We start from the raw sequence: 25,009 nt of genomic DNA on the forward strand, positions 1-25,009 counted from the left end.
TTTGGAGAAACTTCTAAATCGATGAAAGTTGAGAGAGCAAAAAAAAAAAAAAAAAACGGTTTGGAAAGCTACATTTGTGTTTTCCCTTTCCCCTCAATGGGTTTGAGAGATGCTAACAAAAACGTTAGAATAATTAGTGTTATTTAGGTTGAGTAACTGGAAAAAGGAATGTAAAAAATGTCAAAAGATTTTTTTTCTTAACAAGAAAAAAATAAGGAACTTACACCAAATGGAAAATATTTTTAGATGGTTATTTTGAATGGAATAAATAAAATGGACATTTTTGGATTAAGATACAAGGTTTTGATACTATACTACGTAAAGTGTAAAAAATAAAAATAAAAAAATTAAGGCCAAAGGGATCACCTACTGGTCCCCAACATTAAAGTTCAAACAAGTCAGCTTTATTTACCCCAGTTTAAAATGTATATATTCATAGGTCTGGAAGAAATATATATATATACTGAGATACTTGACCAATGATTGGGGCAACAGACCAATTAATCAAATTAAAAACTGACAAGGGCCTACGTCCTTTGGCTCAAACTTGGGGATCCCAGAGACTTTTATATAAAATTAGATAAAATGGACAAGGAATAAAAGAAAAGTCTTCTGGCACTCCTTTCAGAATTAAGACTTATTGATTAAACCTAATAAATATAAAAATTAAAGGTATAAGGGTTAATAAAATTTAGATAAAAGTTTGTAAAATTAGTATATTTAAATGGGCTTTATATAAACATCTTTTGCTTAATTATGTTGTGGGATAAATATGTTTCAGTGGAAAAATGCTTCCTCTTCTTGGTATTATAAGGCTGGGCACATATCTGTCCCTCAAAAAAATTTAATTAAACAAACTAAAAGAAACCAATAGAATTACCTGGGCCATCCAATATAAGGTAAAACTAAAAACTAATACTCAGGGGCTAATAAAAAAATAATACTAAGAGATTTACCCTAGGTTTAACTTATAACTCAAGGAAAAAAGACCTTAGTAAGTGCCGTATGCAAGCTTTTGAAGACATGATAAAGTAAACATTACAGTTTTAAAACATGGAATTCTTTGTTTAGAGCTCTTCTCACTGATACACAAAAGCAAATTAAGAAGATACAATTGGATCTAGGTGACAGACCAGTTCTCTGGGCAACTGGAAGTGTCTGTCTTTGTCTTGCAGATCGGAAATGTAAATACAGCAAACAGTGACCTAGGACGGAGCCTAATTAGCTCAATGAGATAAAACTTAAGGCCAAAAAAATTTTTGGCATTTTAAAACTCAGAAATCTGACAGGTCCTTCAGACTTTGCCAAGGACAAATAGAAATCTTAAATGTCTTTTTCATATATAGTAAGCCTTAGTGATTTGAGCAAACAAATTCAGTTTCCTCCAACTGTCATTTATAAGCAATAAATTTATATTGTTATACCTAACTCATAAGTAAGTTTTAAAGTGAAGCTATGAGATCTCTAGCTTTTGTCTGTTTACAAGTCTGTATAGACATTATAGATATATTTCTACTGCTAAAAAAAAAATCAAAATCAAAGAGCTCTGCTTAATTGACTTAAAAATTATAGCTTACAAATTAAATATTTCTAAAATAAAAACTGACCAAGTTGACTTTCATGTTCATGTGAACTGGAAAACATTCAATTTTAAGTTAATACTTGGTATTAAGTTTAGTTTAAGTTTGTTCTAATTAATATATACATCTTTAGAGTCATCAATATTAAGTATAATACCTTTACTCTACCTAGGTTTAATCAAAGTCAAATAAGGTCCTGTTATATCTGTTGCAGATTTGTCAAAAAAAAAAAAAAAAGTAATGTGTTGTGATAAAATGCTAAGTAAGTTAAATGCAAATGAGATGAGAGCTTTTAGGTAAATTCTTTAAAAATATATTTTTTAAAATGTATGCTTAAGATAATCTCTGTAAATATTTGGTATCTTTAAATTCTAGAGTTGTGATGAGTTAAATGATGGGAGTTTATTAAATAGCTATGCCATTTTCAGATAAAATAAGATTAAAATATTAATTAATTAACATTTGACTTCCTCTTACAGAGAAACTAAAGGTGTTTAGAAATATTAATAAATGGTTGGTGCCACCCTGAACTATTCTCTACTATTAAGGTAAACATCTCAGTATCCTAGGAAAGTAAGATGAATGTGTAAAGGAAGATATAAGGAATGGAGTTATATTTTGTTAATGGAAAATAGTAACTTTGTCCTGAAGCTGGTTACTTCTGAATGAAAGAGAAGATAAGGGACAAAATAACATGAGTATAGAAAGCTGTGGAAGGCTTGTGGCAGAGGAACCCTGAGAAAACAGTTTTGTACATGGTCAGGACTGGCTAAGTTTAGAATAAATTTGGTCAAAGTAAATGAATCTTAGAAGTAAGCTGGTACAAGACTAGATTTAGTTTTCTCTCTGTTAAGAGGACAAAGTTTTCTTAAAATGTTAATCCGCCTTCAGTAACAGATTGTAAAGCTTCTTATACCCCTTAAGTGATCTGTTCTACATTTACCTTTGAAATATTTTCTTGTTAATGAGTAGGTACTCTTTCACAGTGATCTATACTTTTATCTTACCAAGTGTTTTGAAACCTTTTAACAAGTTTCCCGAATATCAAATTCTGATTAAAGTTCTTTTGACCTCCAGTTAACTTTGGGGTGATATAGAGGGACCCCTGAAACATCCCAAAGAGAGATTTTAAACTAGTAAGTTTCACTTGGTATGTTAAATAACATGGGAAGTATGTCAAATGAATAAATCTTCCTAGGTTATATTGTATGAGAAAATATTATTAATATAGATATTCTAGAAATTATATGGAATCCCTAAAATTCTGGTATATCTAAAATGTTACCAGTCATAATTCTGGTTACTGTGACCAGGTTTCTTTATTGATTACAGTATAACGGTGTTTAACCATACTTTATAATCTTTTGTCATTTATAAGCAGTTTTTGTTTTATTCTGATGATTTTGCAAAATGCTTTCTCTTCAAGATTTACTAGTTTCTAATAAATTTCAAACTATAGCACTGAACTAAACTGGGTAAGAAATTTTAAAGGTCTGATGAAAACTCTGATTTCATAAAACTGTTAACAAAAGGATTAGTTGCATGGGACTGAGTAAACTGATGAATATGGTTATAATTTTTGATTTTGTCTGAAATATTACTGGCTTTTAATCTGTTTCCCAGACATAAAGAAACACTTCTCCTTAAGCTAGTTATGATTCACAGCAATTTGATGAATTATACCTATGTAAGCAGACTTGGAACAGTTACCTTTTCTATCTGATCCCTCCAGAGACTGCAAACTCTTAGGTCCCCAGTGGCTGTATCAGATAAATTAAGAAGATCATCTCCTAACAGGTATAGGAATCTCAAGATATTTTAAGGACCTTAAAAAGAAAACAATTTACCTAAATCTGTAAGGCAAAAGTCTATGACAAGCCCTTGACGTGGTTTTCCTGGCCTTAGGAAACTTTATTAAAATTCTAGCCTGAGACTCCTTATTAAAAGTTCCAACACAGCCAATTTAAAAGAGACTACATGATCAAATAATCAGACTTAACTTGTAAACAAATTAGTCTTGATTTGGCTATATTTGATAAAAAATGAGGGTAACTTTAGAGAGAAAAAGATTATATTTTAGTGGATATTAAATTCTAGTTTTGTTAATTGAGGCCTATATTTACTAAGACACTTCCCAAATCATTCCTTACTGTTATGTTACATTGCTGCAAAGTTAATTGAATTATTAAACGGACACTCTAGGTTTGTCTCTGAAGCTCAGTAATCCTTCCTTGGATGAAGGTCCAATGCCCCATCACCTGCAACCAGGGGATTATACATATTGGAAACGGCATGACTAAAAGAATTATCTCCAACCTGAATGGAAGGATCCTTTATCAGGTACTCCTAACCAGACCATACACAGCAAAAGCTGAAGAACACTGACTTTTGGACTAGTTTCCAGTCAAAAAACCCCTGCAGTGGACTGGCCTATAGAGTACTGCTCACCTTAAAACAGTGCTGAAATGGAGAAGAAGCTACCAGGCCAGGGTGAAAAGAAGATGACATCTGAGGTCAACAGCTGACCCAAGACACTGGACCAGGCCTGTATATCAATTACTTTGATAATTGCTCATACCTTTGATTATGAACTACTCCAATTGTTAGGTTTATGGTAAACTACCTATATCTAGTATTTCTGTGTTACCTTGGTGGGTTTCTGTACTACAAGGTTCTAACTAGACAGCCCTCAGAAAATTTATTCTATAGTTATAATTATAGTTCTGTTTAGGCCACTGTTGACATTACAATGTGGGAGACCTCACCTGGCCAATTAATAACACCCGCTCTCAGCCTGACCATGAATATAAATTTTCTTATAAGATCACTCAAGCTCAATCAGAAAAACAAGCAAAATTTTAACCCCAAAATGTAACTTCTCGACTATTAAATCCTTACTTGTGACTTTATTAACGTTACTAGTTGTATTACTTACATCCTTTCCATTTTATAAGATTGTTGTCTCTTACATTTCCCAGTGTGTAACTAGGCCTCCAACAAGACTGATGATGGCTAAACATCTTGAGGATAAACATAAAATTTATAACCCTGCATAGAATAATTGTAATAGTGTGATTCTAACTATGGGAATGAGCAACAAAGGGTAAACATTTCCTGCATCATAATAGACTAGTAAGACAGGTGATCCAGAGAATTTTTAGGATCAACAGGGCCTGATTCAAAAACTAGCACTTTGAGTGGCATGACAACAGATTCTTCACCTGATCTTGGAATTAGCCTTCCTAGCACTGCGGCACAAAAGTGGTCATGAAATGTTTCCCAAAATTTTGGTCAAATTTAGGACCAAGGGGGAGCACTGTGAATGAAAATACTGCAACCATATCAGTAAAGAAAGAATGCTAAACACAAGTCAGCAGCAGCTGCCGCCGCCCTCCAGTGAGGACAGGCCTGCAGCCCTGCTTCTGCAGCCACTCACAGTGGTGCACTCAGCAGACTCACAATAATAAAGGACAAAATAATGAACCTAGATAGCTAGGTGCTTGTAAAAGGAATGACTTCAGTGAGCCCAAATGTTTGCTTCCTCCCATACATAGAAAAGCACTAAATTCTTGAACTTGAGATGCCTGATTTTCTTTAGATAACAAATAATCTTTAAATGTTCCAACTACCTGGTCTTTGTTGTAAAGCTCCTATATATCCTAGCTCCTCTCCTACCTCTTCGGAGCACTCCCTCAGAGCCATCTGAGGGGCTGTCATCCCGCCTCGAGTCCTCCCGCCAAATAAAACATAACTCAATTTTTAGGCTGTGCATTTATGTCAGACGATAAAAGGAAAAGCTGTTTTTGTACATGCCAGTATGAAATGGCCCATTCTACTAGGGAAGAGTTTTCTATTTCTCATTCTAGTTTATAATACAGAGACAAGTCTAGCTCTTTACCTTAAACAGCCTTAAATGAATTCTACTTGCAGGGAATAATCGGGGATCCAACCACGGCCCCACGGCAACCACTTGGGAGACCCACGTTCCCAGCCACTGGATTGCTTGAGCCTCAGAAGCAAGACATCTTATTTCCAAGTTTAGCTGCCCATGTAACTGTAAGCTTTTACTGGAAAAACTCTTCCACTCAGGGACTTAAAGCCAGGGGGTCAAGACAATGGGAAGCATTATCTCCTCCCCCGGCCTCCCAGAGTCCCCTGCCCAGCCTCCAGCCTGTCCCTGTGCAAACCTGACTCCCTCTTAGCCCCACCCCCCCGGGAGCGTTACCCAGGCCCCGCCCCGGAAGTTCCGCCTCTCATCTCGCGGATGTGACGATGTTTACGGACCCGGAAGTGGAGAGCGCGGAGGAAAGGTCACACAGCACAGGGTAAGTTCCTTTTTTCTAATATAAATCTGTACTGCGCGGTCCCCTTCCTCCATCCTCAGGATTTGGGAGTCACTGCGAACCTACAGCCCCAACACCCGGCCCCCCGGCCACGTAAGTCCGGACGCGCCGCTCCAGGTCGGGGATCCTGAAACCGCTCTGAGGCTGGTCCCTGCCCTTGGCTTTTTTGCATTCGGTCACGGAGACACTGCCTTTCCTGATATTTTCCTGCTAAGAACCCTCTACTCCCTCCCTCCAACCCCGCCCGTGTAACATCCTCTTCCTCGCGTCCCCAGCCTCGCCCTCTTGGCCCCTGGAGGGCAACGCCAGCCGTCCCGCTCCCGGGAGGCCAAGTCCTCTCCCAGGTCCCGGTATGCTGGGGAGCCCAGCCTTCTCATGAGACCTCCTGCCTCCCAGCCCCTCTGTCCTGGCGTCCTCAGGGCTGCCCATCTGCTCCGCGAGCCTCCCCTCGTAGTCAGCCCTTCCCCCACCCCACATAGGGGGAGGTGACGTGAGTCAGCCTTGTGCCCCCCCGCCAGTATTGTTACGTCTCAAATTCCACCCCGCTGGAAAACTGTCTCTCCGTTGAAGCGGGCATCCTATTCACTCGTCCGTAAGTACCTGGGCGAGGGGTTCAGTTGAAAGAGAAAGCAGCTCAGAGGAAGGTAGAAACACTGAGGAGAAAAGAATGGTAGAAAATCGATGATGTTGTTTGGGATGGCTGAGGCACTTGCAAAGCGATTGTAAATAGGTTTATCCCTTAAAGTAGCAGGTGGATGAAATAGACATGAATAAATGAACTGGATCTCCGGGCATTGGAGAGCCACAGCAGGAGAGTGGCCCTGGGTCGGCGGGAAGACAGGGTGACTAACAACGGTTAGGCGCTTCACACAGGGAGTGGGAGAGAGTTTAAAAGACTTGGAACCATGGCCTTCAAAGCATGGTGGTCCTGGGAGACAGAGGACAGAGGACAGCTATTGACTTGGAGAGCAGAGGAAGAGAAAGAGCAGGAAGGAGGCACAGCCTCCTGGGGTGTGAGAGTGGGGAGGAAGGGAGGGTGAAAGGATAGAAGGGATGTAAGCCGGAGGGCAGACAGGGAGCAGAGGTGGAGGAAGAATCAGGCAGAAATCCGTGGAGATACAGGGCAATCAGAAAGGTTGGGGGGAAAGAGCAGCAAGAGGGGAAACACGTTGCCGAGTGGGGCAGGACCGGAGCCAGGGAGGGGATAGGAGCGCAGCAGGGACAGAGGGAGGGTAGAGGGGAACGAAGATAGAGACACAGAAAGAAATAGGGAGACAGATAAAGAATGAAATGGAAACACAGTGCAGGTTGAGGGGGCAAACTGAATGCAGATGGCAGGTGAGTTGTTGGATGTGGACAACTAATCTGCGTCATACTGATTGATGGCTTTACAATGTAATACATTAGACGTTTGTTTGCTTAAATCACACACCTCTGGCCAGATATTCAAAGGAAACGAAATCATTCTATTGAGGGAAATATCTGCACTCCAGTGAGCATTACTGCATTATTCAGGACAGCCGAGATGCAGAATGAGCTAAAATGTCTGTTGACACATGGGTGGACAGAAAATTTATGTCAGCCATGAATTAAGACAGTATTAGGACAGAAGAAGGACGCTCCTTGGAAACCTGAAATGTGAGACTCATAGAGCCTTGGAGTGTAAAGGTTGTCCTGAGGGCTGGGTGGAGAGGGAAACGGGGAGATGTAGGCCAAAGGTTACAAACGTTGAGTTGTAAAATAAAATAGTGCAACCCGCACATCTAATGTACAGCCTGCTGACTGTAGTTACTCTCATAGTGCGACTGTATACTTGGAATCACCACATAGAGGCAAAATAGTAATCTCGAGTTGACAGAAGTATAAATTACTTTCTTGTGAGAATTATTACACAGTGTGTACACTTGTCAAATAATCGCTTTGTAGGCCTCACCACGAGTGGGGTGAGATACCAAGAAATGTGAAGAACTCCCTGGTTGGCCTCTGTGTATTTTCCTGTCCTGAGTCCCTCCTGTGACAGTGGGCAGCAGAGGACTGTTTAGTCCACGTGGTGAGGTTCCCCCGATGTGTGGTTGTGGCACAGGAAGTGGGTATGTTTTTTAGGAGTGTTAAACAGAATGTTTTCAGCTTGAAAGATTGATCTCTGAAGACTCCACTCGTCTGAGGAAGAAGTCAGGAAGAAGAGGAAGAAGAAAGAAAAGGAATCAGGAATGACTCCTCAGGTAAAGTCATATTGTCAGTTTTCTCTTTATTATCACAGTATAGTGAGTTTACAATGTTGTGTCAATTTCTGATGTACAGTGTAACATTACCTTCATATACACACACACACACACACATATTCCTTTTCATGTTCTTTTTCATTATAGGTTGCTACAAGGTATTGAATATAGTTCCCTGTGCTGTACAGTATAAAGTTGTTTATCTATTTTATATAGTAGTTAGTATCTGCAAATCTCGAAATCCCAATTTATCCCTTCCCACCCCACTGTTCCCCCTGGTAAGCCTTAGTTTGTCTTCTATGTAAGTCAGTTGCTCTTTTCTAAATAAGTTTATGTATCTTTTTTTTCTTAGGCTCTTTTTTCTAGATTCCACATATAAGTGATATCCTATAGTATTTTTTTCTTTTTCCTGCTTTCTTCATTTAGAATGATGAACTCCACATTCATCCATGTTGCTACACTTGACATCATATCATTCTTTTTTATGGCAGAATAGTACTTCATTGTGTGTGTGTGTGTGTGTGTGTGTGTGTGTATGTATCACATCAGTTGATTGTTTTGTCTGTCTTTCCAAATTACCCTCTTTTGGACTCGCTAATCTTGTCTGACTCTGAAGTATCCTGCGTGACACCTGTACATTCACAGTCACCCAGCTTCTTTCCTCAGTGTTTGTCATCTCCACTTAGATTCCATCCCCATGACCCAGTGACCTAGAACGTGCAACGAGTCTCCACTGAGCATTGTCCTGGGCAGGGCTTCACACTAGTGGATTTAAACAATTGGTGTGTCAGTGCTGTGGGCAGCAGGGTTGTTTAGCAGCCCATCTAGATGCACTATCCAATCTCTATAAATCAAGATAAGGGAGCTGCGCATGTTTAAAATAAATAAGTAAACCTAATTACCTCCCCCCCAAAATAAAACCAAAATATAAATAAAGCAAAATATTAAAAAAAAATTTACACAAGGTCCTGGGTTCAGTCCGCAGTACCTCCATTAAAATAAACAGAAGCTCCGTGTGGATGTCGGTATTAATATGCGAAATACCTGGTAAATTCTGGAAATAGAGCAATAAGGGGAAATTTGTTGTGACTTTTTCTAAGAGAATCGAAGCTAAATGAGTGAGTCAGTGAGTGAAATAATGATTAAGAGATATCAGTGATAGAGGGTGTTTTATTCCATCATCTATTTTAAACTATGAAATAAATCTAAGTGGTTTTTTTTTCCTTTTTTTTTTTTTAAGTTTTTGTGGGGGAGGTAATTAGGTTTGTTTAGTATTTATTTTTAGAGGTGGTCCTGGGGATTGAACCCAGTACCTTGTGTATGCTAAGCATGTGCTCTACCACTTGAGTTATACCCTTCCTCCTAAATCTAAATGTTTGAGGGTTGGAAATTCTTTATATCACTTCTATCATCTCCATTCTTCTGTTTTTTCCTTTTCACTGTGTTGGTTGTTTTTTGGCCCATAAGGTTTCTGCTTCATTGTTTTACAGGTAAATACCCAGTTTCCCAGCACCATTTGTTATGAGACTGTCTTTTTTTCACTCTGCAATCTTAACATCCTTGTCAGTACATTTTAAATAGATGCGAAGGATTGTATCCGAGCATTCTCTTCTGTTCCATTGATTTTTGTGCCTGTGTCTAAGCCGGTAATGTGCCATCTTGATTACTTTATAGTATGCTTTAAAATCTAAAAAAAGGAGGCCTCTATGTTTGTTCTTCCAGCTTTTTGGGTATTTGGGGCCCTTTTAGATTCCCTATAACCTTTAGTGTGTTTTTCCTATTTCTGCAGAGAAAGCCATTGGAATTTTGATAATGACTCCATTGAATATGTAGAAGAGTTTGGGTAGTTTGGACATTTCAAGAGTATTAATACTTGCAGTGCATGAGTACAGATTGTCCATTTATGTGTATATTTTTGGATTTCTTTTAGGAATGTTTAGTAGTTTTCAATGTACAAATCCTTACCCTTTTTGGCAAATGTATTCCGTAAATATTTCATCCCTTTTTAAATACTTACTAAATAGTTTTCTTCTCTAATTTTCCGTTGACTTTGTTCACTGTATACAGAAATGAGCTGATTTTTGCATGTTTGTTTTGTATTGTGCAACTTTTCTAAAATTATTATTTGATGTACCAATTTTCTTGTGGAATATTTATAGGTTATAAATATATAACCATATCATATAAGAAACAAGATAATTTTACTTCTTTTTCACTTTGCGAGACTTTGACTTCTTTTTCTTGTCTAATTGCACTGGCAGGACTTTCAGTACTTTTTGAAACAGTAGTGCAGAGAGTGTACATCCTTGCCTTCTTCCTGATCTGAGATGAGGAAACTTCCATTCCTTCACTTTTTAGTATGATGTTAGGTGTACGTGTTTCATAAATCATATTCATTTGTTTTCTTCGCTCATGGGGGAAGGTAGTTTGGTTTATTGATTAGTTACTTACTTGAGTCCTGGGGTTTGAACCCGGGACCCCGTGTATGCTAGGCATGCACTCTACCACTGATGCCCACCCCATAAGTGATATTCATTCTGTTGAGAACATTTACTGTTTCTATTTTGTTGAGTGTTTATGTCTTGAAAGGTTGTTGAATGTTTCAGAATGCTTTTTTATGGATCACTTGAGATGATCTGTGTGTTTTTTTCTTTCATCTGTTAATGTTGATATCAAATGAATTGATTTTTGTATATTATGTTCCCCTTGCCTTATAGGAATAAAATCTTTTTGCTCATGAAGTCAGATATTTTCAATGTGCTGTTGAAGTTGGTTTGCTAGTACTTTGTCAAGGATTTTGCATCAGTATTCATGAGGAGTATTGGTTTTTAGTTCCCCTTTCTTGTTGGGTCTTTCTGTGGGTTTTGTTTCAGGATCTTCCATGCAGAATTTTTTTCTGGATTGAAGTTTTTTTTTTGAAATTAATCTTTTTTAAATGGTAGAATTCTGCAGTGCACTTATTTGATCCTGGGTTTTTCTTTGTTTGAGATCTTACTACTTGAGACTCTGTAGTCATAATTCAGTTCAATATTTTTTATTTTTTAATGGTTAAAGTTTGGTAGGTTGTGTGCTTCTAAAAATGTATTAGATTATGTAATTTGTAGGCATTATTTTTTATAGCATTCCCTTATAGTCCTTTAAAAAGGACTTCCATTTCAATTGCTTGTGTTGTTGAGAGGGAGGTACTTATGTTTCTTCATTGATTTCTGCTTGGAGGAGGAGGTACTGGGGACTGAACCCAGGACCTCTTGGGTGCTGAGCATGTGCTGTACCACTTGAGCAATACCCTCCCCCCATATCAGTTGCAATCTCTCTTGTTTCATATCTGGTTTTCATTCTTTTTTCCTTCCTTTTTCCTTATCTAGATATGGGTTTTTCCATTTAAGTTTTTTCAAAACACCAACTCTTGCTTTGTTGATATTTACATGTTTCTAATTTCCTTTTCCTGTTCTCTGGTCAAATCTTATTTCACTCTTTCTTTTTGCTGAAGTTGAATTTAGTTTGATCTTCTCTTTCTACTTTCTTGAGATGTAAAAATGGTTTTCTGATTTGAAATCTTTTGCATTTCGTTGTAACCATTTTGCTATGTTGGCTTCCCTTTCACCAGAGCCTTCACTGCATGTTATAAATTATGGCATGTTGTCTTTTCATTTCCATCCAAATGTTTAAGAATATTCGTGTGATTTCTTCTTTGTGCCATTGATTGTTTAACAATTAGTTGCTTAGTTTCCATATTTTGCAGAATTTTTCTTTTTTTTTGTCCTGTTTTAGTTTTATTTCATTGTGACTACAAGAAGTTACGTTTTATGATCGCTGTGTCTTAAAATTGTCAGGATTTCTTTTGTGGCCTAACATGTGCTCTATCACGGAGGATATTTCATGTGTGCTTGAGAAGTGCGTGTTTTCTGCTGCTGTTGGAGTGATCTGTACGTGTATGTTATATCTAGTTGGTCTGTAGTGTTGTTCAGGTCCTGTGATTCCTTTTCATCTTCAGTTTGGTTCCATCCAGAAGTGAAACTGGATCACTGAAGTCCTCAACTATTTCTGAGCTGATTCTATTTCTTTCTTCATTTCTGTTGAAGTTTGCTTCATTTTCGGGGAAGTTCAAATGTTAGGTATAAACATAGAATTCCTTTATCTTCTTGGTGAACGGACTCTTTTAACTTTATGGAATATCTTTTGTGTTCTGTGTCATTTTTTATCTTTATTTTGTCATGTTGTCAAATACAATGTATGCTGGAGAACACAGCAGACTGGTACATGGGTGCTAGAATAATTTACCAGAGACAAAAACTGGAAATAGAAAAGGAAAGTATCAGGTTACACTGCCATAGACAGCAGTGGAGTGCACACACGAGGTGTGCCTGTGTGAGCGTTGAAATGGAATTCCAGGGTCTTTTTCCGGGCCGGGCGGAGGAGCTGGTGAAGTCAATGGGTTGGGGGCTGTGCCCAAGTTTTTTGATTGGCTGTAGGTGAGGTAAGAATCTCAGGGTTGTGAAGGGCTGTGGGATTTATGATGGATAAGCTGGGGACCAGCCTGAAAGAAGCCAGCCTGAGCTAGTGTGAGATTGGGTGTTACCTGGGGCTGTTAGTTTGTTGGGGCGAACACACCCAGGACAGAACATACTTTATCTTTGGGGTGATGGCAGGCAGCCTTCTGAGAGCCCAGGAACGGGGGCTGTTGGACTTTGAAGGATGTCATTTGGCCCCACAGTGTAGTCGCCTGCTCTCTGTAGGTGGGATGGCTTCTCCCACCCTTTCAGCTTTAGCTTTTCCCTCTCCTTAGATTTGTGAGAGTTAACAGTTCCCACTCTCTGACACACTCCCTCTGTGTCTGTGTCTCTGTGTCACTCCCTGTCTGTTTTTCCTCTCGTTGCTTCCTCTGTTGGTCCCTGCTGAGGCACATTGTACAGTGGTGAGAGGCTGGAGCCCCGGCCAAGCCACTTCACTTGAGTGTAATTTCAGAAAGAATGCATCTAGTGTTTCCTTTTTTTTTTAATTGAGTTATAGTTGATTTACAGTCTTCTGTTAGTTTATGGTGTGCATCAGAGTGATACAGTTATGCATGCATACAGAAATTCTTTTTCATTAAAGATTATTTTGAGGTATTGAATATAGTCCCTGTGCTGTATGCAGTAGGACCTTGTTGTTTTTCTGTTGTATCTATAGTAATTTGTATGTGCTAATCCCAAACTCCTGATGTATATCCCTCCCCCACTTTCCTCTTTGGTCATCATGAATATGTATTTTATGTCTGTGAGTCTGTTTTAAAAATAAGTTTAATTTTATCATTTTGTTAGATTCCACTTATGAGTGGTAGCATATATATCTGTCTTTCTCTGACTTACTTCACTTTGTATGATAATCCCTAGGCCCATCCATGTTGCTGCCACTGGCATTATTTCTTTCTTTTCTAAGGCTGAGTAGTGTTTCACTCTGTATATTCGCCAACGCCTTTGTTTAGACTCTGTCAAAGTACATTCAGGTTGCTTCCATGGCTCAGCTACTGTAAATGCTGCTGCTGTGCACCTTGGGATGCATGTCTCTGTTTGCATTCGAATTTTCTCCCGATCAGTGCCCAGGAGTGGGATTGCTGGATCAAAGCGTACGTCTGTTTTTAGGTTTTTAAGGGATGTCTGTAGTGTGTTTTATGCTGGCTGGACCAAATTACATTCCTACCAACAGTGTAGGGTTTCCATTTCTCCAAAGCCTCTCCAGAATTTCTCTGTAACTCATTGTTTGATTCCTAAGGTTGAATTTCAGAGCCCAACCCTCTGAGTTCAGGTGCTTGCTGTGACATTTCTTAGCTTCTTGAGTTGAGTTTCTCAGTGTGTTTCTGACACAGTTTTGTCCCTTGTAAAAAGGGAACAGATCTTTCCTAATGAGATAATATGTTGATAACAAATTCATGCCTCTAAATTACTTATTTTGAGGAATGTTTAGCCTATAGGAAGTATTCCAACACTGTTAATCGTTGTTATTATCACCATCATAATTGAAATTTTCACATTTCTATAAAGCTAATGTGGACTTTGTGATCTCTGAAGACACTGCTCATTCTGTAGCTCATCTAGACATTGACTGTCACTCTGTGTGTAGGACAGAATATCTACTGCATCGGCATAGACATTTTGCTGAGTTTGATACATGTGTTCCATGGATTCTCCACACAGACAAAGAAAACAATCACTGTTAGTTGAATGATATCATAATCTCTTAGGAAGACGTGTAAGAATTTTTTTAAAAATTAAAAAATAAAGTGGGGAGACACAACTTGCTCCAAATACTTAACTTCAATCTGTCAGAATACTTACTTCACCAAAAACAATCCTTACCCTTCTCACTTTTCACTTTGTATGGAGATAAGAATTCTCCTCTTGACCCCTTGGTGTAATAAATTTTCATTTCAGGAACAGCTAATCTTTGAGGATGTGGCCATCAGATTCTCCCAGGAGGAGTGGGAGTGCCTGGTCCCTGCTCAGAGGACCTTGTACAGGGACGTGATGTTGGAGACCTGCAGGAACCTACTGTCCGTGGGTGAGAGAACTTCCCTGTTGACGTTGAGATTTGCCCTTGGGTGTTTTCATTTTCCCCTGTTTGCATCTTGGCAGCCCCTGTTCTGGCTGATCTGAAGGTACTGTTGTCTCAGTCATGACATAGTACAGTGACTTTAAACTGACCCTTTCTTCAGATGATCCGCCCATTTCATGTTATATGAGGGGTTGTTCCAGGGCTGAATTATAAATAAAGCTCAGTGGCAAACTGAAAGAATTCCCAGTTTCCTGTCTTCTACCTTCTACCTTGACTCTTCACTCTGTATTGTTAGGAGGAGAGCTAGATATCTGCATACCACACTGTTCTTTATATATTCAGGAGGCATGTGGTGGGAAGTTATCAAACATTTTCCTAGATACATCTGAAGAGTCCTCACTCCTCAGCTAAACAAGAGAGTTGTGATTCTGGACAAGATACAGCATTTTGCATTTCTTCCTTCGGATAGGCAAGGGTTTCTTTTTCTGCTCTGAATATTATCTCCATTTTGGGGAAGAATAGCAAAGAGCCCTAAACTATGGGATGTGATTTGAAAATAGCAAAAAAACAAAACAAACAAATACCCGAGTGGGTCAGAATGTTAGAGAAATGTGTGCACAGGTCAGCCCTCAGAGGGCAGAGAGGAAGCCACAGCATTAATAGTGTTTGGGGTCCTCTTTTCACAGTGGAGAGTTCTTTGGGCAAACAGAAGTTTATTTTTGTTGAAAACTCTTGAAGGAAATATTTCATCTCCCGAACTTATGGGTGTATTTTCTTTCTCAGGTAGTATTTAGAAAAAAATTTTATTTTTAATTTGTTTGTGAAATTCTTAACTTTTTCTCTACTGAATTTGTTTCCCTATTCTAAACTGCCACGAATTTCAGGTATTAGTTACATACACTAGATTTAAATTATGTGCTTTCACAGGCTATTTTCTGTTCCTTTGTATTTCTTCCTTTAAACTAAGTATGGTAAATCTGTTTAGCATAATAGTTTCATCCTTAATTATGAAACAGCAGTATGTAGTGTTAATTGGCATGTGCTTTTGAGTTATGATAAAATACATTCATTCATAGGAAAAAGAACTTTGTTTCATTTGTGTCTTTTTGTCATAGGTTGTTTGAAAGTAGGCTGTCCTAAAATTACAAGAATTACCTTTGATCACTTTGTTTTCGATAAAGAATTTTATTTTTTTGTGTGTTCCTAACATTTATAAGATCATGCTGGGGAGGTTCATAACTCTGGTAGAAGTACTAGTTTTAGTGTACTGTCATGTATTTAATGTTAAACATTTACTGATGAATTTAATGAATAGGGTACTTATGGTTCTTTATAGATATGTCTCATATACTTGTGATCAAGAAATTACAAGTGAAGGCAAATATTGATAAAAAATTACTCCAAACAGCGATGACAGAAAGACATGAAAGGACTGAAAGAAAACATTTTGACCCCAGGAGCATCCAGGAAAATGCATATGACAGTGACTCTCAGCAGAGAGATGAGGAAAGAAATTACAAAGGAACGTCTGTAAACGGTAGTGGAAATCTCCGTGAAGAGAGAGACCAACGTGGCACAAGTGGTGCAGGAACCGAGCCCAGGGGAAACAGACTTGCATTAAGCTTTCAGAATGAACTGCATATTTTTAAAAGTGAAGAGAAAATTGATTTTTTTAATGAAGCTGACAAGACAGGCAACAGTAGTGCCTCATTTTCACAACTTCTAGGAAATTCTTCTAGTGTCCAAACCAACATTTCTGAAATAGATGGGAGTGATTTTATGCATCCTTTAGTACTGACACAAGACCTTAAGACACACAGCGAAAGACTGTACAAAAGTACCCAGAGTGGCAAAGCTCTTCTCCAAGGGTCATACCTCAGTACACACCAGATCATCCATACGAAGGAGAAGTTAGATAAATGTGATGTATGTGGGAAAGTCTTTCCTTTTCATTCAAAACTTGTAAGACATCAGAGAATTCATACTGGTGAGAGACCTTACAAATGTAATTTCTGTGGCAAGCTCTTTAATCATAAAGACACACTTCGGAGGCACGAGAGAATTCATACTGGAGAGAAACCTTACAAATGTAATGAGTGTGGCAAGGTATTTAATCACAGAGGAAATCTTGCAAAGCATTGTAGGAGTCATTCTGAAGAGAGACCTTATAAATGCACTGAGTGTGGCAAAAGCTTTCGTGAGAGATCACATTTCAGGCAACATCAAGTCATCCATTCAGGAGAAAGACCATATAAGTGTGACGTCTGTGGAAAAGCCTTTGCTCAAAATTCATACCTTGTAGTTCATTATAGAATTCATACTGGGGAGAAACGTTTTAAATGTAATGAGTGTGGCAAGGTCTTTCGCTATAAATCAACCCTTCAAAGTCATCAGACAATTCATACTGGAGAGAAACCTTATCAATGTAGTGAGTGTGGCAAGGTCTTCAGCTGTAAATCAACCCTTAGAAGTCACCACGGAATTCATACTGAAGAGAGACCTTATAAATGTAGTGAGTGTGGCAGGGCCTTTCGTCTCAAAGGAGTGTTTGCAAACCATCTGAGAATTCATAGTGGAGAGAAGCCTTACCAATGTAGTGAGTGTGGCAAGGTCTTCAGGTGTAAATCAACCCTCAGAATTCATCATGGAATTCATACTGCAGACAGACCTTATAAATGTAATGAGTGTGGCAGGGCCTTTCGTCGCAAAGGAGAGGTTGCAAAACATCAGAGAATTCATACGAAAGAGATACCTTACAAATGTAATGTGTGCAGCAATGTTTTTAGTACAAAAAGAAACCTTAAAAGTCATCAGAGAATTCATTCTTGACAGAGACCTTATCAACATAATAAGGGTTTCAGAAACTTACATCAGGCCTCACACCTTACAGAACATCAACTAGTGCAGTCACGAGAAAAACCATAACAATGTGATGTACGTGGGAAATGCTTTGTTTGATATTCACAACGTGCAAGGCATCGGAGTATTCATAGTGAGAAACCTTTCAACAGTAACTAGTGTTGAAAAGCCTTTCCTCACATCTCAACTGTGACTATGCCTCAGGGAGTAGATACACAGCAGAAACCGTATCAATATGGTATATGTGCAAAGGTCATCATTCAAAATCGACACTTTAAATTCATAGGCGATTCATTGTGGGGAGAAATGATGGACGTGCTATGAATGTGGAAAAGCCTCACTTACCGTCAGAAAATCCATCCTGGACAAATCAGGGAAATGCAATGAATGTCTCAGTGTCTTCAGTCAAAATTCATAACTCAGAGTCAACCAGCAATATTGTAAGTCAGCTGTGCTTCAATTTAAAAAGATCCACCATGAAATCCTATTAAAGAGGAAGTTTGCAAATATAATGTGTGTGGCAAATCCTTCATTGTTCTTTGAATCCTAACTTAGAGCCAGAGAATCCCTATTGGTGAGGAACGTTAAGTAAGGGTTTTAGCAGGTGTGCACATCTTAAGCTTCATTGGAACAGCCGTCCTGGAGGGCAATCAGATACATGGGTTTTGTGTGACCAGGCCTGTAGACAGGGGATTCATTCACCTGAGAAGTCATTCTGGAGATCACAGAGGCCGTGAATGGGAAAAGTCCTTACTTGGGTTTCACCTCTCACCAGTCACCAGGTAGTCCATACTGGACAGAACAGCATAGAAAGCTCTCCCCCCACCCATGAGCAGAGCAGCAGGGCGTCCAGGGACTGGTTCTTTCACAGGAGGAGCGTGACCCATTACGTGGTGGGAACAAGGCTTCAGGAAAGCTGGTCACTTTCTCCATCGCGTCAGACTAGGTGTTGTAGATATCTCTGTTTAGTGAAAAGTTCATCTTACTTTTGGAAATTGAGGGGAGAGCAGTTACCATTAGAGAAAAGTTAATCAAAGGAGCCTGAGTGGCAGAGCAGTTTATTTCAGACTCTGACTAATGTGCAAAAATTGAAGAGAGTGCATTTAAAGATCTAGTTGGTTTTATTGCATGATTTGTGAATTGGGCTGCTTCCCAACTTCTAAATAAGGTGGTGCTCCAAGGAGCTGTACGCTATAGAAAGCCTTTTCAAGCATAAACTGGGTGGGGTAGAAAGTTATTGGTAAAGGGAAAGGTTCTCTCAGGCAAGGCTACCTTGTTTAGGGGAAGGACAGAAATCTTACCTTGTAGGTTACCTCAGTGGCTTTCAGGACATGTGACATTGATTCGTTTACTGTCGTGTTACTTTGAGGGGTGAAACTAGAATTAAGCCTTGCTTTGCTGTCTCGTGGGTAAGTGACTCCGCCTTGCGACTGTTTCGGGTTTTTTGTTTGTTTGTTTTTTGTTTTTAAATACTCCCTAAATGCTGCTCCTTTTTCCTGAATATTCAGTATATGAATATACTTTCCCTGGGGTTTTATTCCCACCAAAATCAGTCTTATGACATGCATCTAAACTTACATGCAGGGAAAATAGGAATACAGTAAGCATATGAAAAATACTAGAAATTTTAAAACTTCTCCAATTTCACTTTTGTCCTTGGCCAACTGAGTACAATAATTAGAGAGGAAAAATATTCCTGAGTTTTCTTATAAAAATGAACCAGGTACACTGGGAAATTTTTGTTTGATAGATCAGCTAGGAATTTTGTGTATGATGCAAAAACATTTGTTGTTGCTAATTTGCTTTTGTGGCCATTGAGTGGATTAAGACGGCTCTCCAGCCAAAGGTTGGGTCATTCAGAGTGATATTAATGTTCAAGTGTTATGAGAATGTTCTATAATTCAGATATTTAGTGGGCCAGGGGAGAGTTTCAAGTTGTTCCAGAAATGATATGAAGAAACAAGGAATGGTGACTGGCTTGGTGTGTTAATGTGATTGCTAGGTGGGGGCTTAGGGGAGCATACCCACTTATGGTTTGAAGTTCCAGTTGGTTAAAACTGCTCAAAAGAGGAAGCCTTCAGACTGTTTTGTCACCTTGATCACACAGGCCAAGTAGGAAGAGGTTGTGGTGAGGTTTAATCCTTCTAAGTAGAGAAACATCCCATTGTTCAATACAGTTGTTTCAAATGCTTGAGAAAAATCTTCCTTAGATACATCACCTAAGGCTTTTACTCTAAGTTGCTAAAAATTAGTATCTGGGAATGTTTTGTATATAATATAAGCAGTGTACTAAAGAAGCAATTATCAAAAGTTCATTAAAATTTGAATTTCAAATTAGGGAATCAGACGATATGTTACTTAGTTAATTTTCTATTGGAATAAAATATGTTTATAAAATTTTTCTTAGCATTTTTTTCTCTTACTTTTGTTTTTCCTTTATTTTACAACAGGGAAGTATATAAATAAGTGAGTTATTTTGGGTGTCTTGTGACATGATAATGCTCACATGGAAATGACTTGTAGAAGGAAGGTGCATTATAAACATGAAGAAATATTTACCTTGGAACTTCACTTAAGTGAAAGCACTGGAATCACAAAATGGTGATGTGAAATCTTTATGGGAGTTGGCTGTAGTCAGGTGTTCGAAAATCAAGCTTCCCTTATTACTAAATACATATAAATAACATAATGTCTCTATAGTAATTTATTGTGTCATTTTATCAATTCATTCAATGTTGCTGAACATTTTCTTTAAGAGGTAGTCATGTATGATGATAATATTGCAAACATACTAAATCACACTATATTGTACATATGAAAATGGTGCCTCCTACTGTGTGCAAGTTATGCAATCAAAGAAGCACTGGCTGTTATCTGCATTTTGAATTCAGGTAATAGTGCTGTTGTAGGAATGGAAGGAAGACATGACGGTAGACACAATGGCATGATGGGGAGGAACTGGAGAGATGCATTTTAAGGTGCAATTAACACGTTTTGTTTCCAGAGTCCTAGTGATGCACCTGCACCTTAGCAACAAGTCTCTTGCTCCCCCATTTTGAACGTTGTATCATTGCAACTCTCAGTGACGCTGAAAATCTGAGAATGTTGTATCTATATGGTTATAAAACTCGAATTTTGCACCTGTCGTTCCTCTATATAAGTTTCCATGCCACACAAATCTGAAGACAAGCCCTTGGTTTATACATCCTCTAGGTTTTCCACTGAAGTAAAGTGAAGAAATCCAAGCTAAATATGTAAATTGGGCAAAGTAGTCTCTTTAAGCAAATAAAAAAATACATGATTCAGAAAATATAACGTCCTCTTCCATGAGGTGAACTTGCGCCTCCAGCTTGAATTTCTCACTTTTACATGAACATTGTTCATCGATCCCCACACATTTCATAAGGTCCTTCTAATTAAGGGGGGGGTCATTGTCATGCTTACGTCAGAGTGTGTTTTAAATACTGTAGCCGCAAGTCTCAGGATGATCTCGCTGTCCTGTTGGCGTTCCAATGAACCAAGGTGCTCCAATTAGCTCTGGACGCGGGGTGGAGGGGCCACGGCAGTCCATCTCCTGCGTCTACAGGAAGTTCAGCACAGACTGAAAAGTGAGAGACGTGGACTTGCGCAACTCTGTGTGCCCAGGAGAAAATGGAATTTGCTGTTACCCTGGACGGAAGGACAGACCAGAGGTGGACACCATGATTGTCAACTCTCTCCCTTCTGGGAGGATGCAAGCCACTTTCTAATGTGAGAGCACACTGGCGGGAAGGACTGTTCGCCCAGGCGGTGGTACCACAGCAACCTGCACACACTGGGTTGGTTACACTCTGGAAGCGCTTCAGGAGCTATTGCTGGAATTGCCCAAAGCCTTAGGGCTCCTGCTCCTTTAAGTAGGGACACTCTTGTTTCCCTAGGGTGACCTGTATATTAAGAGGCCATTCCCCACACGTGGGGTTACCTGCAGGGCTTTCTATAGCCCGTCGCCCCATGGCTGCAACAGGGCTAGCCAGGGGCCTTCAGTCTGGACCTGATTCTTCCATGTCCAGGTGTCCTGTGGTCCCGAGTTCAACACCCTGGGGGCGCATAGTATTGAGACGTGCGCCATTATTGAGACATTGCAGGCATCCTGCACGGGCCCAACTCTGAGCCTCCGAATGGTCCCTTGCAGTAACTTTTTCAGTGGGCTCATACCTGTATGGCGAGGTTGTTCATTCAAAAGACCTGCCGCCTGTGGCAAGACACTGTTCCAGCCTCGCCCTTGTGGTTGGAGAGCCCTCAGTTTGTCCTCTAATGGGTGATTGTACCGTTCAACCATTCCTGCTGCTTGGAGATGGTAAGGCACATGCAATGTCCAGTTAATATCATTTTCCTTGGCCCACTCCTGGGTCTGTTGGGCAGTGAAAGGGGTCCCTCTGTCACTTTGTATTTCTGAGGGAGTCCCATAAAAGGCCCGTAAAACTTCCAGTGCTGTACTAGTAGTGTCTTGTGTAGCTTGGGGCACGTGCTGAGCAAAACCTAGGCCAGTAGCAGTGTCCCCTGCTGTCAGCAGGTACTGCAAGCCCATACTAGGAGCAAAGGGGCCTATGCAATCTATTTGCCATCCTGCAATGGCTGAATTCCCCGTGCAATCCTCCCCATCTGTTGGGGCCATGGCTGCCAGTGCGGGTGGTGCTTAGCACACCATGGGCACTGCCGCAAGGCATCCTTGGCTTCACTGTGGCTCAGGTGCAGGCCCCACCATTCAGCTACCTGCCTCATCGTGTACGAGCCTACATGACCAAGTTTCTCGCGGCGCCAGGGACCTATGTCGGGTCCTGGGACCATGGCCTGTACAGATTGGAGTTTGGCTAGCGCGTCAGCAGCAGCATCACCCAGTGGCAATGCTGGGCGGTGCCCTGGTACATGGTAAACAGTATACTGACCTTCTTGGGCATTGTCCATAACTGTTTGCACATCTGTTGTCCCCACAGGGGTCGTTGCCCAATCATCCAGTCTTGCAGGGCCCACTGGGGTATCCACAGTGTGAGGCCTCGATACACAGCCCAACTATCCGTGCAGAGCTGCAGGGGGCTAGGTTCATTCATCAACACCATCCACACCGCCTGTAACTCAGCCCGTTGGCTGGACTGGCCTTCTTCTTTCTCATACCAGAAGGCTGCAGTGGCAGGGTGCAGTGCTACCGCAACCCAAGTGGGCGGGCTGCCCTTACAAGAGCCATCTGTATACCAAGCAGTTACCAGGGGTGGCCCTTTCCCTTCATGAAAGGGACTGGGCACAGGGTCCACCCCTTATGGGAGCATCTGTTCGGCAGGCACAGCAAATCTCACAGGTCTTAATACCTGATACAAACCTGCAGCCAAGGGGCTAGCGGTGTATTGGGCTCTCTGTTCCAAATAAGCACCCCACTTCGTCAGCTGGGGTCTGGGCAGTTCCCGATCGGGGTTGCTTTGCCCATGTCTATGCCCATCCTGCAACAGGGTATGTGGTCTGTACTTGGACCTCTTGCCTCCCCGTCAGGGGTTCAGTGGCTATTAAGGATGGGTAAGTTGCTAGAAATTGTTTCTCAATTAAAGGACAACGATATTGAGACTGTTTCCACAACTGAGACCAGAATCCTATGGGCACTTTCCATTGCCCATGCTTTTGCCCTTAGCCCCAACCATATCCATCATTGTCCACATGGAGTGTTAGCCAGAAAGGGAGGTCTGGATCTATTCTGTACCGCACTTTCGCTTGGGCCATCTCCCACTTAGATTCAACAAATGCACATTCGATCTCATCAGACCAACTTCAGACTTCTCCCTTCTTAATGAGATTAAAGCGGGGTTTAGCTATCTGGGCCAAATGACGAATAAACACCCACCAGTATTCCCAAAGGCCTAAATAAGTCTGTAATGGTTTAACTGTTTCAGGGCGGGAATATGCCTGGATTTTGTCTATTACTGCTGCAGGCAGCACTTTTGTCTTATGCAACCAGACAACACCCAAGAATCTGCCAGAATATCCAGCTCCTTGCACTTTGTCCTCGTTCATGGCCCACCCCCAGCCCGCCAGGCTTCTCGCAGCGCTGTGGCACTGGCTTCCAACTCTGAAAGCCAATCAGAGGTTAGCATTACGTCATCTATGTAATGGAACAAATGGACAGTATCTGGTTTGCTCCATGTAGCCAGGTCTTAGGCCACTAGACCATGACACAGTGTGGGACCGTGCAGACATCCCTGCGGCAACACAACAAATGTCCATTATCTGCCTTCCCAGGTAAGGCAAACTGTTGTTGGCTCTCAGGGGCTATATCTATAGAGAAGAATGCATTAGCCAAGTCAACCACATAGTGACAAGTACCCAATTCATGGGACATCCGGTCCAGCAAATCTGTTATATTTGGCACAGCTGCGTGCACGCGTGTAGTGAGTTTATGCAGTTTCCGATAGTCCACTGTCATCCTCCAGGAGCCTTCAGGCTTAGCCACAGTGGAGAATTACACGGGCTATGGGTCGCCCAAATAAAACCGGCTTCCTCAAGCTTCAGAATACTCTGTCCTATTTCCTCATTGCCTCTGATCAATCGACATTGCCGGACATTCACCACTCGTGTGACCTGTGGCAAAATCATAGGTGTGTGATGAGGATGCCCCTGGATAACTGTTTTCACCACGCGAACTCTCAGGCAAAATTCCCCTTGAGTTGTCTGTATTTGTAATCCTTGCAAAATGCCTCTTCCCAGAATATATTCAGCTAATGGGGATATATGCACTTCATATGCAGCAGCGGGCAGACGACCAATGCCCAAATTCAGAATCACTGGTTTAAGGCTCATTTGGTTGTTTCCATATCCTTCTATATGAATCCACAGTCCCCGAAAATGCTCTGGATTTCCATGTACTAATGTAATTTCAGCTCCTGTGTCTCCTTGTGCCAGTACTCGCTGTTGATTTATGGGTTACCAGTGGAAAGACAGTTTAACATATGGCCTCAGGTCGTTGGGGTGCCTCATGTCCCAAACACTCTGGCCTTCCTCCTAGTCTGGTAGGAAATTAGCTAGGCTAACTCTCAGTCCTGATGGGCAGTTGGCAACGGTGTATATTGTTGCTCAGGCTGTAATTTTTTTCCATAAGGCTATTAGCACCTCCAAAGCCTGGGCATGTAATTTTACATGGTTGAAGCCAGCCGCCAGTAAATCACATCATATCTGCCGGCGTGCTAGGTTTTGGGGCCCTACCAAAGTTGGAGCATTCCCCATTTTCCTCCTCTGTGTGAACTTCCCTTTCTAAGTCACTGCATGGTAGGAGGTCTTGGACTCACCTTGAGTCTTGGCAGTGCACACCCCCTTTCAGCGCACCCCTACATCCCCCAGACGAGCTAGAGCCTCAGTTACTTCATGTATGGGGCGGTCTAGATACAGCGGTATTAGTGCTGCCGTAGTCCTAAATGGGCAGTAGCCATGCAGGGAGTGAGTAACCCATAAGCTGCTT

The 25,009-nt window shown here is 40.6% G+C and overlaps 2 protein-coding genes across 2 annotated transcripts; one reads left to right on the forward strand and one right to left on the reverse strand.

The window, feature by feature from the left end:
* The first annotated feature begins 2,058 nt into the window (after positions 1 to 2,058).
* LOC140698346 (uncharacterized) lies at positions 2,059 to 18,047 on the forward strand. Its single transcript, XM_072968511.1, has 7 exons — positions 2,059 to 2,128; positions 3,313 to 3,377; positions 3,783 to 4,123; positions 5,511 to 5,905; positions 8,027 to 8,145; positions 14,556 to 14,682; positions 16,013 to 18,047. Exons 5-7 carry the CDS (start codon positions 8,134 to 8,136, stop codon positions 17,503 to 17,505), a joined length of 1,632 nt encoding a protein of 543 aa, XP_072824612.1. The 5' UTR covers positions 2,059 to 2,128; positions 3,313 to 3,377; positions 3,783 to 4,123; positions 5,511 to 5,905; positions 8,027 to 8,133; the 3' UTR covers positions 17,506 to 18,047.
* A 4,338-nt stretch (positions 18,048 to 22,385) lies between these two features.
* LOC140697986 (ribonuclease H-like) lies at positions 22,386 to 23,980 on the reverse strand. The gene is made up of 2 exons (XM_072966380.1): positions 23,881 to 23,980; positions 22,386 to 22,756 (listed from the first exon to the last, which is right to left on the reverse strand). The coding sequence occupies exons 1-2, from the start codon at positions 23,978 to 23,980 to the stop codon at positions 22,386 to 22,388; spliced, it is 471 nt and encodes a 156-aa protein (XP_072822481.1).
* Between the last annotated feature and the right edge of the window lie 1,029 nt (positions 23,981 to 25,009).

Source organism: Vicugna pacos, chromosome 9 (assembly GCF_048564905.1).
Source record: "Vicugna pacos chromosome 9, VicPac4, whole genome shotgun sequence".
Taxonomy (NCBI): Eukaryota; Metazoa; Chordata; class Mammalia; order Artiodactyla; family Camelidae; genus Vicugna; species Vicugna pacos.

What these genes read in the sequence shown, in the direction of transcription:
- LOC140698346 (XM_072968511.1), top strand. An exon ending in CAGGAACCTACTGTCCGTGG is followed by an intron (nt 14,683 to 16,012) that starts GTGAGAGAACTT and finishes GGTTCTTTATAG; the next exon opens with ATATGTCTCATATACTTGTG.
- LOC140697986 (XM_072966380.1), bottom strand. Translation starts at nt 23,980, where the DNA reads ATGACAGTGGACTATCGGAAACTGCATAAACTCACTACACGCGTGCAC. An exon ending in CCGGATGTCCCATGAATTGG is followed by an intron (nt 22,757 to 23,880) that starts GTACTTGTCACT and finishes CTTGGTATACAG; the next exon opens with ATGGCTCTTGTAAGGGCAGC.